General features: G+C 34.2%; 3 protein-coding genes and 1 pseudogene across 3 annotated transcripts; 3 read left to right on the top strand and 1 right to left on the bottom strand.

Moving 5' to 3' along the window:
* The first annotated feature begins 381 nt into the window (after window positions 1–381).
* LOC18022332 (glutamate receptor 2.2) lies at window positions 382–3,505 on the top strand. The gene is given in 5 exon segments (XM_024158190.1): window positions 382–644; window positions 810–1,746; window positions 2,298–2,503; window positions 2,599–3,002; window positions 3,080–3,505. Coding segments are annotated over 5 exon segments (2,208 nt in total). The 5' UTR covers window positions 382–385; the 3' UTR covers window positions 3,482–3,505.
* A 4,615-nt stretch (window positions 3,506–8,120) lies between these two features.
* Window positions 8,121–10,610, top strand: LOC18022331 (B3 domain-containing protein REM10). The gene is made up of 8 exons (XM_024158346.1): window positions 8,121–8,250; window positions 8,332–8,614; window positions 8,695–8,807; window positions 8,920–9,184; window positions 9,547–9,671; window positions 9,785–10,040; window positions 10,112–10,269; window positions 10,362–10,610. Exons 1-8 carry the CDS (start codon window positions 8,173–8,175, stop codon window positions 10,608–10,610), a joined length of 1,527 nt encoding a protein of 508 aa, XP_024014114.1. The 5' UTR covers window positions 8,121–8,172.
* Window positions 10,611–11,625: 1,015 nt separating this feature from the next.
* LOC18022330 (B3 domain-containing protein REM12) lies at window positions 11,626–15,379 on the top strand. The gene is made up of 8 exons (XM_006404952.2): window positions 11,626–12,098; window positions 12,289–12,438; window positions 12,602–12,670; window positions 12,831–12,952; window positions 13,685–14,056; window positions 14,143–14,448; window positions 14,536–14,952; window positions 15,048–15,379. Exons 1-7 carry the CDS (start codon window positions 12,071–12,073, stop codon window positions 14,902–14,904), a joined length of 1,416 nt encoding a protein of 471 aa, XP_006405015.2. The 5' UTR covers window positions 11,626–12,070; the 3' UTR covers window positions 14,905–14,952; window positions 15,048–15,379.
* A 146-nt stretch (window positions 15,380–15,525) lies between these two features.
* On the bottom strand, window positions 15,526–19,133 carry LOC18022329 (annotated as a pseudogene).
* Window positions 19,134–19,616: the final 483 nt, after the last annotated feature.

Below are 19,616 nucleotides of genomic sequence, written 5' to 3'. Positions count from 1 at the left end.
ACTTTCGTAGAATAAAAAATTATTGAACAGGTCATATTGTTGAATATAATTCAAGATAAGATTTTCGTATTTTATGTTACGTTGAGAATCAAGTAGACCGTTTTTTATACAAGTAAATTAAAAGATTAAGTTTATTATAATTCTGTACGACGTGCTTAGATTTTTGGTTACAAAAAGTTTATATTTTTTATGTAAGATTGAATGCTAAGTCGTCCCCTACAAAACTAGAAACTTATCATATAGATGATGCTTGTTCGGATTTAGTCTTGATGACAATTTGCAATAATTTCAACAGCTTATCAAAAGTTTACTATATAAATAAGCATACAGATCAATGGGTTTATTTCATACTTGAAACACATCTTCATCTTTAAAGAAACACCAAATGAGAAACAAGAGGGTGTTCTTCTTCGTTTTGTTCTGCTTCTTCTTCTCGGTGGAACTAAGCAGAGGACAAAACAACAAAAGAACCGAAGTCAATGTTGGTGTTGTAACAGATGTTGGAATAATGCATTCGGACATCGAAATGCTCTGCATCAACTTGTCTCTCGCCGATTTCTATTCTTCTCGTCCCCAATTTCAGACAAGGCTTGTCGTCAGCATTGGTGATTCCAAAGACGACGTGGTTGGTGCCGCAGCTGCAGGTACCTTCTCACCTCCTCTCTCTCTCTTTATATATATATTAAGTAGTTTGGATACATTACTGTTACTGTTTGTGATCATCGATCTTCTTTACGCACTGGATTGATTCTCATTCAATTCTTCACATACTCAAACCTGCATTTTCTTGGTTTTTGACATTGTCACAGCTCTTGAGTTGATAAAGAACAAGCGAGTGAAAGCCATTGTGGGGCCATGGACATCTATGCAAGCTCATTTCTTAATCGAAATTAGCCAAAAATCACAGGTTCCGCTTGTTTCCTACTCTGCGATAAGCCCATTTCTTACCTCTCTCCGTAGTCCATACTTCTTCCGTGCTACCTATGAGGACTCCTTTCAAGTAAACGCCATAAAAGCTATCATAAAGTTGTTTGGTTGGAGAGAAGCCGTTCCAGTTTACATCGACAACACCTTTGGATAAGGTATAATGCCTCGTCTCACCGATGCATTACAAGAGATCAACGTTCGAATACCTCATAGATCTGTTATCGCTCTCAATGCAACTGACGCTGAAATCTCTGTGGAGCTTCTTAAGATGATGACCATGCCCACAAGAGTCTTTATTGTCCACATGTACACTGCTCTTGCCACAAGATTCTTCATTAAAGCTAAGGAGATTGGCTTGATGAAACCAGAATATGTCTGGATCCTTACCAATGGAGTAACTGATGATTTAAGTTTGATGGATGAGAAGGGAATCGAGGCTATGGAAGGGGTATTGGGTGTTAAGACTTATATTCAGAAATCCGAAGATCTCGACAAGTTTAGAGCTCGATGGAGGAAGAGATTCCCACGAATGGATCTGAGTGTCTATGGACTATGGGCTTATGATGCTATCACCGCACTGGCGATAGCCATTGAAGAAGCTGGAACAAATAACTTGACTTTCAGTAATGCGAATGCTGGGAGAAATGTATCTGAACTTGAACCTCTTGGTTTATCTCAATACGGTCCTCAGCTTCTCCAGACTCTCTCAAGAGCTCGGTTCAAAGGACTAGTAGAAGATTTCCGCTTTGTCAAAGGGCAACTGCAACCATCTGTGTTTGAGATTGTTAACGTTGTTGGAACCGGAGAAAGATCAATAGGGTTCTGAACTCGATTTTTATTGTTGTAGAGTGTTTAGTCTTTGTTGCTTAGGGTTGCCAAAGTTTTTTGGAATAAATTGCATACATCATATATTTATACTAACTTTCTAAACTGCCTAGCCGAAAATCTCGGGCGAGATTCTCGGAATATTTCCTTATCGCCTCGTGCGGCTGACCGCTTTTGCATCTTGCCTAGGGTTTTCCATGGGCTTCACCTCTCAAGGCTTCTTTACGGCTCGGCCCATCTAGTCTTCTTCACGGCTCGGCCCACTTGCCATGGAGACATGATCTAGCCCACCGCACCGATACACGGCTCGGCCCAAACGTGTTGAAGTGGGGCTCGGCCCATTCCTTTCGATGCGGCTCGGTCCACCTGTTTTCTTTCACGGCTCTCCCCACTGGCTTATCTGCACGGCTCTCCCATTTGTCTTGGTGAGAACGGCTCTCCACTTGTCATGGTGAGAACGGCTCTCCCACTTGGCCAGCACGGCTCTCCCACTTGGTGACCACGGCTCTCCCATTTATCTTTCTTCCATACTTAACCATTTTAAGATGGTTTATCTACTTGGGTGAAAACCGATCTCAACAGAAACTTTTGTCATGGAGACTTTGGGTGACTTCTTTTTGCTTCTTTTTCCTTATTGGCTTTACTGTTTGGGTCCTTGAACATAGGGTTAATCCGGATTTTCGTGGACCGGCTAATTACCAAGCTAGTACCATCTTCTGGTTTGCCTTCTCTACCATGGTTTTTGCTCCAAGTACTTTCAATCTCTCCTCTGTACATATCTCAGCATATAACGATATTTCTATATATCACTTTGCTTAACGCTTACTCTCGAATCGCTGCTCCCAGGAGAAAAAGTGTACAGCTTCGGAGCAAGGATCCTGGTTATCACATGGTACTTCATCGTCCTCGTGTTGACTCAAAGCTACACAGCCAGTTTGGCGTCGCTACTAACATCACAAGAGTTTTATCCAACCATAACGAGCATGAGAAGCTTGCTTGAGAGAGGAGAAACAGTGGGTTATCAGAGAACATCATTCATCCTTGGAAAGCTTAAAGAAACAGGTTTCTCGCATTCTAGCCTTGTGCCCTTTGATACCGCTGAACAATGCGATGAACTTATGAGAAAAGGAGAAAAAGGCGGCGTCTCTGCAGCTTTCTTGGAAATACCTTACTTGAGACTCTTTCTAGGACAATATTGCAACACTTATAAAATGGTTGAAGAACCCATAAATGTTGATGGATTTGGCTTTGTAAGCTTCTAAAACAAAACTTACGTAGAAATTGCATTAAATGGTGGTGAGATCATGACTCCCTTCTTTTTTTGCAGGTTTTTCCAATTGGATCACCTCTTGTAGCTGATGTTTCAAGGGCTATCTTAAAAGTTGCAGAGTCACCTAAGGGGATGGAGCTTGAGCGGGCATGGTTCAAGAAGAAAGAAGAAAGTTGTCCAGACCCAGTCACCAATCCAGATCCAAATCCATCTTTTACCTCTAGGCAGCTTGGCCTAGACAGTTTCTGGCTTCTGTTTCTTATTGCGTTTGTTATCTGCGCTCTAACACTCGGCAAATTCACAGTCTGTTTCCTATGGAACAATAGAGATAATAGGTGGCAAAGGCTTCACCAACAAGACAATGATTCGTACATCAACAACGTAGAGATGTGTCCTTGTTCGTTAAATCAAAGCATCCCTCGGAATCCGGCGAATCCGGCACCGGCAGCAGCAAACTAGACAAACAATCGTTAAGACACTAGTTACAACCAAATTTGTTTAAATCTATCAAGCTTTATGACTAATACTATCAAACAAAATGTTGTAGCTACTCAGCAAAGTTGCATTCTTCCACTCAGTTATAACGTGTACATCTCTGGTTTATCAGTTTCTACGATAGACCATATATAACCATCTCTGTACACAGTTTTTTTTAACGACATTACAAAAGACTCAAAAAGTCAAAGGCATAAGTTTGATAGACTATTTGAAAGTCAATAAAGTGAAGTCCCTTGAAAATTAAATAATTTTTCCCTTAAACATCAGTACTTAAGAAAACATTTGTTTATTGTTTTACATCAGTATTAAATCTTTTTTGTTTTACATTTGTTTTTTTTTTTAAATACGTCAGTACTAAAGCAGCATCTCCACGTGAAAACAGAAGATGAATGTGGCTATTCTCCCACGCTCTCTTCTAGAGTCCGCAAGCTATAGGCTTACTGTCCAATCAAAGAAAACAAGAAAAGTGGTGAAAAGAGCTATCCAAGGCAGATTTTTTTTCTTTTCTTTTTTTTGTAACATCCAAGGCAGAATTTTGGAATGTAGCTCTTGAAGATTTAGAAAACCAACATGAAGAAATAGCCGTTGGTTATCTCAATTGTTTGAGATAAATTCAATATTTTTTAATTATGCGGTTGTATATGGCGTCATGATTTTTTTATAGGTACAATCTTTTCTAGTCAAATTAGGTTTTGTATGATCCAATATAATCTAAGCATATAGCATCAGATTTCGAATCCATCTTATATATATACTAATAAAAGTTGAAGCTAAATGCTTCTAAGGGTATCAACATCCACATAGGATTAAAAAGGGCAATTCTATTGGTCCACATCAACAATCAAAAATAAGAAAAATTTACAAATTTTTAATATTATTGTTAAATAAATAAATTAAGAAAGTTTACAATATCTAATTATTTTTGAATAAAAATTCTATATAAATTTTTTATTGGTCCACCTCAACATTGAAAATTAATTTTTTTTTTCAAATTCCATTATTATTTTAAAATTTATTAAAGATAAAGAAATTATATATAAAATTTTTGTTAGTAATAAAAAAAAATAAATAATATTAAATTAAAAAAAATTAAATTTAAATTAGATGTATACACACATATTTAGAGATTCTTACATTGGTATCCAAATTTTTGTCACATAACTATAATAATTTTTAAGTTTTTTTCTGTGTTTACAACCATTTCAAATTAAAAACAAAAAACAAAAAAAATAAAGTTAGGTTTCACAAAAAAAATGAGTCATTACAACGTAAAATAACCAACTTGACTAAACTATAAGTTTAACTATTAGCTAAATTACAAAGAATATAATAAAACGAGATATAAACAAAGCCATTACAAGCTGCTTTAATATTGAAAAAGATACCGAAAAATAAGTTTGGTCACCGAATTTGAAAAGAATGATAAATTTCAAGCAATCCGAGAAACATGTCAAGTGATTGATACTCGACACTTTTAAAAAACAAAGCACTGAAAATAGAAAAAGAGGTGCGGTCATTAAGACGAAAGAGATTAAGGTATTTGAAGAAGATTTTTGAAATAACATGGCATCTGATACAGTTTTAACAACCTAACTTTAAGCACAAAGGTAACAATTAGCTGCCAAGAAGCATCTAAATACATTCGGTAAGCCTAAAAAACAAGGAGGCGAAACCAAAATCATGACACTTTTGAAAAACGAAGCACTAAAAATAGAGAAATAAGTTTTGTCATTAAGCCGAAGATTGAGGTATCTGAGGAAGATTTTTGAAATAATATGACATCTGATGGAGTTTTAACAACCTAACATTAACCAAAAAGATAACAATTAGCTGACCAAGTAGCATGCGAATACATTCGGTAAGCCTAAAAACAAGGAGAGACCATAATCACTTGTCTCGTGTGGGATCTTCCAGCTTTGATTTATAAATCTATTATTAAAAAAAAATAAAAGTTATATGCCTCTAAAAATGTCCACATATGATGTAAAAGTTTAATTTGATTGGTCTACATCAATATTTAAAATTAGAAAAAATTTCAAAATTTAAAATTATATGGTTAACAAAAAATATGTTTATAGAAAAATAAATATAGAAGCTATATGCCTCTAAAGACATCCACATAAGATTTAAAAGGTCAATTTTATTAGTGTACATCAATAACTAAAATTAAAAAAAAAAATCTAAATTATAAAATTACATTGTTAATACAAAACAATATAGAAAAAATTGTTAATTAAAACTATTCTATTATGAATAAAAATTAAAGCTATGTTATTTTCAAGGCATCCACATCAGCATTTAAAAATTAAATTTTATTCGTATATATCAAAATTGTAAATTTAAAAAACTTTCATAATTCTATTAAGAAAGTAAATTAAAGAATAAAAAATCTCTAATAATAAAAAAACATGATATTAAAATCTTCATTATTACTGTTTAAATTATAAATTTAATTTATTATCTATAAAACTATATATTACTTATACAAGGTCATGTTACTTGATTTTAAGGCTTTTCATGTAGAATTTTAAATAACTAATAATTATAATTTATATTAATTTTTTCACATATGCAAAACATATTTCCATATAATCTCATGTAATATATTATGCAAAAATGATCGAAAAAATTATATTTTGTATATTCTGCTTGGAATTGCAATAGATTAATGTAGAAGTTTTTAGTTTTTAAGATTTCAATTTGTTATTTAATTTTTCTAAATTTATATGTATTAAATTGTATCGACTGCCTACTTAAATATAATTAAAAGAAGTAAGATTGAATATGATGAAACTGAATATAATCATACAAAAATCATTGAAATAAATAAATAAATATAATCTATTAGTTGAAAAAACAGATATAACAAAAATAAAAATGAACATGATGAAGAAAATTCATTCTTATTGAAATCAATGACGTATAATCATTGAAAAATTATTTAAACGTTTACACAATCAATTGATAAAAATATATTTAATTCACAAATTTTGTATGATTTTCTTTATTTTAAATTCAAATATTATTTTGGTTTCAAATTTAAAGTTGTTATTAATCTCAAAGCAAATATTTTATTTATTAGTTTTTTTTTAAATTAATATAACAAAATAAAAATTTGTATCGGTTAAACAAGAGAAGAAAAAAGATTAAATTTTAAATTTTATTATTGTTTTTAAAAAATACATATATAATTGGAAGAAAAATGAAAATGATGAAAAAAATTATCTTCATGATTTAAAGAAGTGAATGTATAATATTTTATCATCATGTCAATATTATGTTTAATAAATACCATTTGACTAATTTATAAAAAAATTTAGTTGATTTGGGTATATTAGCTTATAAGTGTTTGACCAAATAATACGTTTTTGAAATTTGACATATTGTATATAGATTTAAAAAAAATCGTTAAAACCTCAAAATGTACATAAAAATTATTATATTAATATTATAATATTTTAACTTTATTATTAAATCACTAATATATAAAATTTATATCTTAATAAATATAATTAATTGCATATAATTCTTATTAACAAAATACCCATGCATAGCGTGGACGCAAAATCTAGTTAAATTCGAAAAATTCAATATGAAAGACCACCTGTTTCCAGATTCCTCGTACATGATAGCAAAGAACAACGCTGTCAAGAACAAGGAGAACAGGAACTGAATGGTCAGATGAGGAGAGGTTGTTCTCTTTATGTCATATACATAAACTCATTAATTTGGAAAGATCAGATCTAAAGAAGAATAATCCACACATGTATCCATAAAAAGATAACAGTTAGCAAAAAACCTCGACAGCCGGGTCTTAGTATCAAAGGATCCGGACCAATTATGAATATCTTTTTAAATGAGAAATATTATTCAAATTTTCTTCCACTCTGCAATTGAAATATAAGTTTGATCAAGTCGAGTGTCCATACTCTTAGAAACCCATGAATTAGCATTTAATGTTTAATATTTATACATACCATGCGATGTATTTGCACCGAGGGTGATAGCGATCACTCGCGGGATGCAGAAATAGATAGTTAAAGCCATATCGTGTCTAAACTACCAAATTCAACCCGTATATTAAGGAAGAAAGGGACGCATCAAGAACTCGTCTCGTAGCTGATAGAAAATACCAAAGTTGGTGAGACTTTGAAATGCATGACACAATAGACAAGATTCAGATCCAACTATATCCGATCTCAAACCGACTCAACAACTTGACAATCTAAAATCTGACCCAATATACTAATACAAATCAGATAAAATTCAATAAATACTTTAACTCTTTCCATATGAACGCACGGCCAAGAAAACTTTGGCGGTTTAACTTTTATGTAATTTATATAGGCTTGAGCCTACTTTAGAAGTTTGACCCGTCCATGATCCGTTGACCCAGGCCAAGAATCTGGTTTGGTTCAACTCAATTTTTTTTTTCTAGTGTCACATGATGAATATTGTTGATAAAAACAAAAAAAAAAATAACATGTCTCGAGAACAATAACTTTCTGGAAAGCTGACATATAGAAGTGATTTTTCTTGACGTTTTTTTTTTGGACTATTACTCCTCTCCATTTTTCTAAGAAACACAAAGCTTGTTCGTTCGAAGTTCACAGAAGAAGAAAAGAAGAAAACTTCAACGATTTTGTTTGAATATGGCGAATCCACCTCTCTATTCTCCGATCAAACCACATTTCTTCCAACCACTTCTTCCCGGTTTCACCAACCATCTTGTATACTCTGTTTTTTTTTTTTTCTCTCTCTCCGAACATGTTAGTGCTGTTTCTAAACCTCTTGCATGCATATCGTTTCAGGACATTCCTGTTGCCTTCTTCTTGAAGCACTTAGAAGGAAGTAACAAAGGCAAAACGGCTAAGCTGAGATCAGATGCATCAGAGATCACCTGGAAAGTTAAGATTGACGGTCGGAGACTCTCTGTCGGTTGGGAAGATTTTGCTGTTGCACATGATCTTAGAATTGGTGACATTGTCGTTTTCAGACACGAAGGAGACTTGTTGTTCCATGTCACAGCTTTAGGACCAAGTTGCTGTGAGATTCAATATGGAGAATATAGCAATGATGAAGAGGAAAATATGGGTAAACCTCAGCTTTTATATTAGAATGAGTTATTGAGATTTACTTAAATCTATTAATAGAGAAGAAAATTTGTGATACAGAGAAGGTTTCAAGAAAGAAGAAGAAGAGTCCAAAGACAGAAACAGATGATGCAACAGACCAATCTTGTTTTGAAGTTACTGTCACAGCTTCGAATCTAAAGCGTGATGTAGTGGTTAAGTTACTTCCACATTTCTCTTTACTTATTATATACAGTAACTTTGATTTTGAGTGAGAGGTGATTTGAAATTTTAATCATATTGAACTTGTGGGGGTGCATTTTGCAGTATCTTCCCAAAACGTTTGCAGAGGTAAATGGTCTGATAAAGAAATCTGAGATTGTATTAATGAATGAAGAAGGAGAATCATGGAAGATTGACTTGAGACACGAGGATTATTCAGGGCGGTTTTACATGAGCAGAGGCTGGAGAAGTTTCTGTGTTGCTAATGGGAAGAAACCTGGAGACGATTTCACATTCAAATTGGTTCAAAATGAAGAAACACCTGTGATCCAAATGTTACCCTTGAATACTGAAGATCTGCACAAACTTGGTAAGTCATTATAACTTTACCACCATAAAGCTCTCTCATTTCTATGAACCATTCTCCTTGAGGAGTCATAAGCAAAGAGTATCATGTGTCCATGATCCATTCATCTTGGAGTGAATTGAAGTGTCACTTCTTTAAGAGTTAAGAGATTTTTTCACAGCTTAGTATTTGATCTTCATTTTCATAACTACTTGTACATGTTCAAAATCTGTGATAATCTTCCAGAAACAAATTGATGTTATCATCCACAAAGATTAACTTGTCCGTTCATTATGAAACCATTGTGTTTTTGTTTTCAAAAGATTTGATTAGGAAGAGACTTTGCCATGAACATCTGATTTAAGAGCTGATTTAATGCAAATCAGATTCTACAATGGATGCAGAGAAGGTTCCAAAAAAGAAGTGTCAAAAAACAGAAGCAGATTCTTCACCAGACCATTCTTGTTTTGTGGCCATTGTCACGGCTTCAAACCTAGAGCGCGATACAGTGGTAATGTTACTTCCAAAACACATCTTACTTTTATAACACACTAACTTTGGTTTGAGTGAGAAGTGATTTCTTTTTTATATAACTGTAACTCAAACTTATGGCAACATTTGCAGTATCTTCCAAAAAAGTTCGCAGTGTCAAACGGTCTGTTAAAGAAACGTGAGATTGATTTAGTGAATGAAAAGGGAAAATCATGGAGGATAGACTTGAGACACGTGGCGTATCCAGGCCGGTTTTGTATGAGAAGAGGCTGGAGAAGTTTCTGTATCGCTAATGAGAAGAAACCCGGCGACTCTTTCAAATTCAAGTTGGTACAAAATGGGGAAACTCCTATGCTTCAGATGTTTCCTTTGAATATGCACAAACTTGGTAAGTTGTGTTCTCTTTTGTTCTTTCAAGAAAACAAAATAAGTAACAGAAGCTGTTTGTTTCCTCTGTAGAGCCTAGCAATGACACAAGGGAAGGTTTAGAAGCTACCAGCGACGTTATTAGGCAAGGAAAACGGTCCAAAGCTATTAAAACTACCATCACAGAAGAACATAGCACAACAAGCCAAAACCGATTTGTGACATTAACATTTACTCCTGCAAATAGACTTGTAAGTTCCACAACAAAACTCTGTTTTTTGTTCTTTTCTTTTGTTCACTTATTGCCTCTCTCTATATGGAATCTAAGAAATTGAATCTACAGAATTTTCCATTGCAATTCACGAAGGAGAATGGAATTAAAAAGGCAGGGAGGATAACGATGCTTGACAGGTACGGTACAAGATGGAAGACGTCATTGCTGATGAATAAGAACCAAAGAGGAACAATGAGTTTAGGAAGAAACTGGAAAGGTTTCTGTGAGATTAATGGCGTTAAGATGGATGAATCTTTTGTCTTGGAGTTGGTTTGGGAAGAAAGAGTTCCTATTCTTAAGTTTTGTTCCAAAAGTTGAGAAACATATTAAGTGAGTTTGTTTAGATATTTTGGTCGATGGTCATTGCTCAGAGAGATTTAATTTATGTCTTTTAATGGATTTAGTTATGTGTTATCACAATGTCATCTCCGTATTTATATCTATTTATCTATATTATTAAAATAGAAATATGTTTTGTGTCCAAACAAATTTTACTTAATTTTTTTATTATTTTTTGGGATAACTCTTATTTAATTATTAAAAACTCAATTTAATAAATAATTAACTAAAATAATATATTATTAAAACAGAAATATGTTTTATATCTAAACAAAATTTATTTAATTTTTTACTATTTTTTAACTCTTATTTAATTACCAAAAAAATTAATTTAATAAATAATTAACTAAAATAATATTTTTTAATTTATATTCTAAAATAAATTCGAAAATTTAAATTTATCATAGATTTATATTATTTATTAAAAATTATAAAATAAATTCTTATTATATTTTTACAAAAAATAATATCTGATATTAGTTTAGATTTAATTTAAATATTCAAATTTAAGTAATAGACAAAAATAAAAATAATATATTATTATATATTTTTATTAAATAAATTTAAAATTTTCAATATTAAACTTAAAAATATATAAAATATATAAATAATATTAATAAACGGATTATAATTATGTTTTAATAATCGCGATTATTTTGAATTAATATAAATGAACATGTTATAATGATATTTTTATAATTGTTGTACTTTTGGATTAATATGAACGAACATATATGAATAATGTTTTTTTTAATTACAGTCATATATATACTAGAAAAAATTTATTAGAAAATTAAATTTAAACAAAAATAAAATAAAAATTATAGTATAAAATTTGATAAATTAAAATAAATGAGGTTGAAATGTAAATGTTTAGAAATAAAAGGTGTTTCTAATAAAATTTTAAGAGAATCCAACTAAATACAAGTACAACTAAACAAGGCTTTAAAACTTCTTCCTTGTTTGGGCTTCGAAAAGAATTATGCCCAACAAAACTGTGTGGCGTCATCTCAGGAAACACGTGTCGTTCCTTGGCTAATTTGATCTTCTCCACTCACACGTGTCCTTGAAGAGCAGCCATTGTTTGGCTTAACCACCGGAAGTTTTGCTCCAGCCGGATCTTCGCCGGCGAAATAAATTACATGAAGGAAGCATTTTTTTAATTTCGATTTGTGAAGAAGCGATCTGTGTATAAGTGTCATCGCTTAATCAACCCAAATCTCAATCTCTTTTCCGGAATCGATTCCTGTAAGAGATAGAAAATTCAGATTCCTCATAGGATCGGCTCCATAGAAACCTCCAACATCACACCGTTCTTCTCCACTCTCTGATCTTCTCAGCGTCGTGCGAGAAGTTAGAGAGAACACAAAAGCTGCATTTAATCCAGTCATCAAAATCAACTCTACGCGCTGAGATTTTCGATTTCTTCTTTTCCAAATATGCATGTTAAAACTCTCTCTGTAAGAGGTAAATGATAAGTTTTCCTCATCTGGGAAATTTCTAGGGTTTTTAATTCCTCATCTGGGAAATTTCTAGGGTTTTTAATTTTTAATTTTATTTTTACTTTTCTTTTGGTTGAAAATCGCCGATATTCATTTCCGTCTCTGTTTCTCTCCGAGCAGCTTATAGAGAGTTACAACTTTTTTCTTCCTTGTAGCCGATTCTTGTTCTCGAAGCATCAACAAGGAAGAAGCGTGGAGAAAAAAGATACTAGCGGCTAGAGAGATGGTGTTTCATGCCTCAGGTTTAGGACCCAGTTGCTGCGACGTTCGGGACATACCCAGCAACAATGATCAGAACGAGATCGGTAAGTTTGGTTCTTTTTTTGTTTTCTTCTTCGCCTTATTGTTAATCTATGACCTGTTCGCGAATTGAAAAATTGATTATTTTCTGTTAGATAAATTTGTGAATCAAACCCTATTTTGGAAACGAGCCGTTGAATAAAGATTCTTACATGTCCATCTACGCAGGTTACATATCGAGGACGAAGCATCTGCATCTCAGATCAGAAGAAGGTGATGATGATAAGGACAACAAGGGTAAATTCACTTCTGTTTCTGTCTGACTATCTTACTGTAGTGACGAATTTATAAAGCTGAGTACCTGATTACTTGGTTTGATAAGGTTGATTGAAATTAAAGTATCCGAGGACCGAGGTATCACAACATGTGGTTTTTTCCTTTTTCTTTTCTGATGCAGTGCTTGCGAGAGAGAAAAGGGTGAGGAAGAACACTTCGGAAGCAGAAGCTGATTCTTCTTCATCAGAAAATTCTTGTTTCGTGGCCCACGTTACGGATTCAAATCTACAGGAAGACTCTCTGGTGATTATATAACAGTATAGTTAAAATTGTTTTTGCGTACTGTGGTTTATTAACTTATCAGATGAACTGCTGTTTCTAGAATTTTGCATTTCGATTTAAATCTTATTGTTGTTTGGTTAGACCAGCTTGTTTTGGTGAAAACTTGTTGAAAGAAACTCAATATATATGGCTTTGGTTCCGTTTGATCAAGTGTCGTAGGTAACTTCAGTTTTGGTTTGCCTTGGTGTTCTTACAGAAGTAAAACCAAATTTCATTTCGATTCGTTTTGGTCTGGTATGGTTGTTGGTGATAGCAATTACAAGCTAAAATCATGGAAATCAAGAGACTTGGGGTTGATTGATTAGAATCCTATACTGTTAGAGTATCAAGGATAGAATGATAGTTCCATATTTGATAAACTTTTGCAAGAGTGATAAGATATGTTGAGTTTTCTTTTTGAAATTATCGCCTTTAAATCCCAAAGGCAAGAATCACGTCTCTTATTTGGGGAGGGTATATTTGTTTATTTTGTTTGTTTTTGTAGTGTTTTTCTTTTATAATTCTCTTAACACTTATCATATGGTTTCATTTTGATTGGTTCGATTTCGCTTATTTGCCTAATAATTTCAATGAAGTGTTATATTCAGGTTTGCTATATTTTTGTTAACTTGGTTAGTCATGAACTAACACAAAATTTTGTATAACTTGGTGTCATGAGGAAATGCTGAGAAATGCTTGAACCCTTTTTTGCAGTGTTTTCCACAAGATTTCACGAGCTCAATTGGTCTTAAAAGAAAGTGCCGCAAGATTGTTTTAACAGATGGAAGGGAAAGATCATGGGCATTGGATCTGAGGTTCAACAAATCATCTGATACTTTTTACATAACCCGAGGTTGGAAAACTTTCTGTGACGAAAACGGCAAAAAAGCAGGAGGTTTCTTTACCTTCAAACTAATGAAAAAGGGGGAAACACCTTTGCTCAGTTTCTGGCCTTCAGAATCTATCAATGATGGAACACAAGCAGATGAGAACAATCGTCAAGGATGTAGAGACTTAATTTCACCAAACCAGAACCGATTTGTGACTTTAACACTCACAAATGACAGCCTCAAAAGCAGTAGACTGGTGAGTTCATTAACTAAAAACTCTTGTTGGTTTTATCCCAAATCTAGTCTCTTAGAATTAAAAGTTCTTCATCCATATATTTTCAGTACCTTCCATTGCAATTTTTGAAAGAAAATGGCATGGACAAACCGGGGATGGTAACTCTGTTGGGAAACGATGGTACAAGGAGGCTGGCAAATCTTCTACGGGAAAGCTCAGGAAGAATGAGTTTGGGAAAGGGCTTGAAAGATTTTACTAAAGCAAACGGATTAAAGATGGGAGAATCCTTCACATTGGAGCTAATATGGGAAAATGCAACTCCTGTGCTCAGACTGCTCAGTGCGGAACTCAGAAGCCAGAACCGATTTGTGACATTAACACTTACACATGACAGTTTCAAAAACAGTAGACTGGTGAGTTCAGCAATCAACTCTTGTTCTAGAAGGTTAGTTAGTTGTATCACTTGCACTCTTATTGGTTATAATTCGAAACTTTTCCAGGGTCTTCCATTGCCATTCATGAGAGAGAATGGCATGAACCAACCTGGGACAATAGCTCTGTTGGGAAAAGATGGTACAAAGTGGATGGCAAATCTTTTACGAGAAAGCCAAGGAAGGATGAGTTTGGGAAAGGGCTGGAAAGATTTTGCTAGAGGAAACGGCTTAGAGATTGGTGAATCTTTCACGTTAGAGTCAATTTGGGAAGATGCAACTCCTATGCTCAGGTTGTCCGGTACAGTCTCCAAAAGTGATAGAAGGCTACAAGGAGAGCATTGTTGTGAAGCTAGCGAGAAAGAGTCTGTTATCAGAGAACTTAACGAGAGCAACATAGATGAGAGGAGTAATTCATCTTCACTAGTCCAAAACTGATTCGTGACATTAGCACTTGTAACTGAATATGTCAATGCGTGTACATTGGTAAGTTTATAAAAGAACTCTTATTTTAGAGGTGGGTTAGCTTCTATCTTGAATTCTAACCAACAACTAGCGGTGTTTGTTCAAATTTGTTGCAGGATCTTCCAAGTCAATGAATGAGAGCTTATGGTAACTCTGCTGAACAAAGATCAAATGGAGTGGTTTGCATATCTATTGTCAGAAGATGGAATCGTAGCTTTAGAAATTTCTGTGAGGCTAATGGCGTCAAGACAGGATTCATTTTATGAAGAAGAAGACTAAAACCTCGGTATTTCTAGACTAAACTTCAATACTTTTTTTGGTGCATTGTTTCATCTTGTTTATTATTCTGAAACTTAAGAACCGTTCATCGTAAATTCGGTTTTCATTGTAAATTCGACCAGTGTTCTTTTCTGTCACTTTTCAATATAAGTTGATTAGACATCTTCAACGAATTTATCAAACCAAATGGTATTGGAGGTTGAAAGCATTCATGGCCACTGCCACTACCTTCGGCTGGCAAAGACCTAAGCGAAGAGAAAGCAGATAGAAAATCATAACTAAACATAAAGGAAGATTTCAATACTTCAACTCATTATCCATAACCATGTAAAGTAAATTCCAAAGCACATATAGTTATAGAAACACAGTGGTAAATCTGAGTTGAAATGACTTTAAGGAAACATACTTTTTGCCGAGGCGATGGAAGCGTCGACAATGCGGAGCCATGCTCGACGCCAAGGACAATCAAAGCACATAAGAACAAGAATGCTTGTCAAGGCGGCCACATAAGTTGAAGCAGTACTAAAATAGAAGGCCACCATGTCAAGAGGAGCTTCATCGTCTTCTTCTCCTCCATTATTTGATTCCTCTGAGCTCTTCTTAGCCTCACAACTTTTATCCCTTGGTGATCCACAAAGAAGAGGATTTCCCAAGTAGGTGGTCTTGTCGAAGGTATTAAATTGCTTTCCTTGGGGAATGATTCCTGATAAATTGTTGTAAGATACGTCCAAGATAGCAAGAGCAGTAAGGCTGGTTAGTTGGTGAGGAATGCTTCCTTGTAACATGTTATGCGAAAGGTCAAGGCTCTCAATATTCTTTAGGTTGGAGAAGCTGGATGGTATTGAACTCGACAAGAAGTTGCGAGATAAATTCATGACTCGTAGTCTTAAGAGATCTCCAAGCTCTGCTGGGGATAGCCCCACTTAATTCATTGCTTGATAGATCCAACCCATACATATAAGCAAGTGTTCCTCCGCTGAACTCAGATGGTCCAAAATAAGAATCATACCTTTCTTTGTTGCAAATCTGATTTCAACTTCATGAAAATAAGAGAATTCTAGGTAGAGACTCTCTACCACAAATGTGGATCTGTAAAATTCCAACGCAATATCTCCTGATCTGCCTACACCCATACCTGAATTCTCTACTCCGTCTGGTCCAAATGATAAATTATATAGGCATGAAGGTATGGAGCCATTGAGCTTGTTATCTGAAAGATCTAAAAGACTGATTTGTTTCAAATCACAGAGCTGCCTTGGAATAGATCCTATTAGATTATTCCCTCTCAACAAAAGAATATATATGTCACTGGTATTGACAAACTGTGGGATACTCCCAGTGAGTTTATTCCACAAATCAAGTACCTGGACATTTTCCAACAATGTCTTCGGAATTGTCCCTTTGAAGTTGTTGTTCTGTAGAAACAACTGTCTATAGCTCCCACTAACATGTGACGGTAAGGCTCCAGAAAACAGATTTTCAGAGACGTCTATAAAGGAAAGAAAGGGCATGAGCAGCAAAAAGGGCGGTATGGCACCTTCTAAGAAATTGTTTGACATGGATAAGGTATCCAAACTAGAAAATTTAGATATCCAACTTGGAATACCACCCGTGAGAAAATTGTTGGACATGTCAAGAAGTGACAATGAAGTGTGGGAGCTAAACAAACCAACTCCGATCTTCCCTGTGAATAAGTTGCTATCCATTCTCAACTCTTCCAGTGAAGTGAAGCTTGTTCCTCTGGAAAGAAAACGGCCACTAAATTTGTTGTGAGAGAGCTTCAGGTTTTCTAGTGAAAAACAACCTGTGACAAAGCTTCTAGGTAGCTTCCCAGAGAAGTTATTATAAGATAAATCCAGAAATGTAATGTTTACCATCTCACCCATAGACGATGGAAAATTCCCTTGAAACCCATTATTTGACCCGTTCATTCGTACCAGATTTGGAAGCGCATGGCCGATATTATCAGGGAACAATCCATTAATATCATTCGCTGAAAAATCCAAGAACTGCAAATTATGCACTATTGTAGGCATCTGGAAGATAGTGAATGCATTATTCTGCAACTGTAAGACTTCAAGTTTTGAATTATTCACCAACAGCCAAGTAGGAATTTCTCCAGATAATCTGTTGTTGGATAGATCAACTAGACGCAAGTTCTTCTGATACAGGAGAAAGGAAGGGATTTCCTCCAAGCTGCAATCTCCTAGTACAGCAACAGTCAGTTGAAATTTTGGCTGCCAAATACTCTTTGTCTCGACTTGTACCATATCAGATGTTGATGAAAGTTTGAACACCTTAAGCTTTGTGAGGTTGGCGAGTGGATCGAGCGAGAATAAGCCCGTGAAATTGTTATCCAACAATGATAGATATTCGAGTCCCTCAAGGTTGTTGAAATTAGATGGTAGGTTTCCACTTAATTGGTTGGATGAGAAATCAAGAACCTGTAGCTTGTTCAAGCTACATAAACAAAGAGGAATATGGCCTACGAAACGATTTCCACTGACGTCGAGCTCCTGCAAGTTCTTCATTTCACAAACTACTGAAAAAAGACAGTTTCGAAAACAAGAAGATATTGAGAATAATATTATTCGTCTCAAAACTTCTTATCATAAAATGTTGTTACGCTGCTCATCTCCATATGCATAAAAGAAAGAGAAAAAGCAAGCTTGCCTTGCAATTCCATTATGCTAGAAAAACCATTGTAACTTAGATCCAGAGCTTTCAGCCTTTTAAGGTGAGTCAACCCTGCCCCAAGACAAAGAGACACAAAGCAAGACACCTCTAATTTAATATTGAAATGACATAAGCGGATAACCAATTCAATATGTTGGAGATGCTACCTAGCATGGAGCCGTTTAGTCTATTTCCAGCAAGGTCGAGCAGATTCAAGTTTGTCAAGTCTTTTATTTCTGAAAGATAGTCCGAGAGAAATATAATAATGATTAGAACTAAAAGAAAGAGGGAGAAAATTTTAGAAATTATTGCATATAAACCAAATAACCTAACCAAACATGCATCATTTAAAGTAGGTTACAAATGAAAAAAATACACACCTTCAAAAGGAAAAGTACCACTTAACATGAAGCTGCTCTGGAGAGAAAGAGTTTTAAGTGATGTAGCAGCATTAAGAAAGGGAATTATGCTGCTGTTTAAACTATTATATGAAAGATTCAGAATCTCCAGGTTTCTGAATTTCCTTAAGCTTTTATAACCTGCAAACAAAAATCTTGTTAACAGAGAATACAAAAAAAAAAAATATCCCACCCTGTTTTCTTCAATAATTTCAGTTATACCTTTTAGCAAAATGGAATTAAGATAGTTAAAACTGCATGGAACTTAAAAGAAAGCGAGACTGACCGTTAGATGTAATTTTGTGCTAGGCATCAGCCACATATAACTAATTATGCAGATGAAGGTACTACAACCTTTTGATACAGGGGAAAATCTAATTAACGTAGTGTCAAATAATTAGAAAATTTTGTTTCCAAATAGGGACCACAACGGTAGACTAGACTGTTGAAAAAGCTGGTAGATACCTTCAACATTATCAACAAAGCCTTTAAACCCTGATGATAAATCCAGACTTCGAACCTCTTCAAAGGGATGCAGTAAAGAAAGATCTAGGATAAGATTCTCGTTTAAGTTAAAAAATACTCCAAGGGAAAGCCCAATAACCCGCCGGCTTGTATGATTGCACATAATGCCCTTCCACCGGCAACAATCGCTCTTTGTGTCATTATCCCAAGTAGGGAGAACATAGTCTGGCGTTTGACTCTTTGACATAACATATTTCTTGAGCTCTAACAAAGCTTTCCTTTCTTTTTCAATGCAGCTTTTACATCCTTGCAGCTGCACCAACAGTAATGTTACCCATATCAAGTATTGGCCCAAGAAAAGCTTTCCTTCCATTGCAAATAAGGTTTTTTTTTTTTTTTTTTTTTTTTTTTTTGTTAAAGGAAGCAGATGAATTAAACTCCAAAGCAATTTGGGAGTGTACAAGTTCAATACAAATGCCTCCACGCGGTTATAAGAATTCAACACTATGTATTCGTATATCTAGAAAAGTCAAAAGTCATGTGGCAATCAAAATAGACCCACACAATTTTCTTATTGGATTTGTGCAATATTTTAGACGTTGAGTTTTTTTTTTTTTTTTTTTTTTTTTTTTTTAAATCATCGATTTTACAATTTTTTTTTCAATTTAATTTTAATTAAATATTATTTAATCAAATCTTTCAAGTGTGTGCGACTTGTATAATCTTGCAGTACAGCTTTTTTTTTTCTGAATTCATCCTTTTTTTTTGAGATAAAGTGAATACATCTTTTGTATACGAACGACTAAATATTGAGCGATCGGTATCGTTTACTTTGAATTGTATTACAAGATCATAAGTCAAGGTCTT

Source organism: Eutrema salsugineum, unplaced genomic scaffold (assembly GCF_000478725.1).
Source record: "Eutrema salsugineum unplaced genomic scaffold, Eutsalg1_0 scaffold_15, whole genome shotgun sequence".
Classification (NCBI taxonomy): domain Eukaryota; kingdom Viridiplantae; phylum Streptophyta; class Magnoliopsida; order Brassicales; family Brassicaceae; genus Eutrema; species Eutrema salsugineum.
Note: the sequence above shows the minus strand (reverse complement) of the source record. Positions and strands in the feature narration are given on the sequence as shown.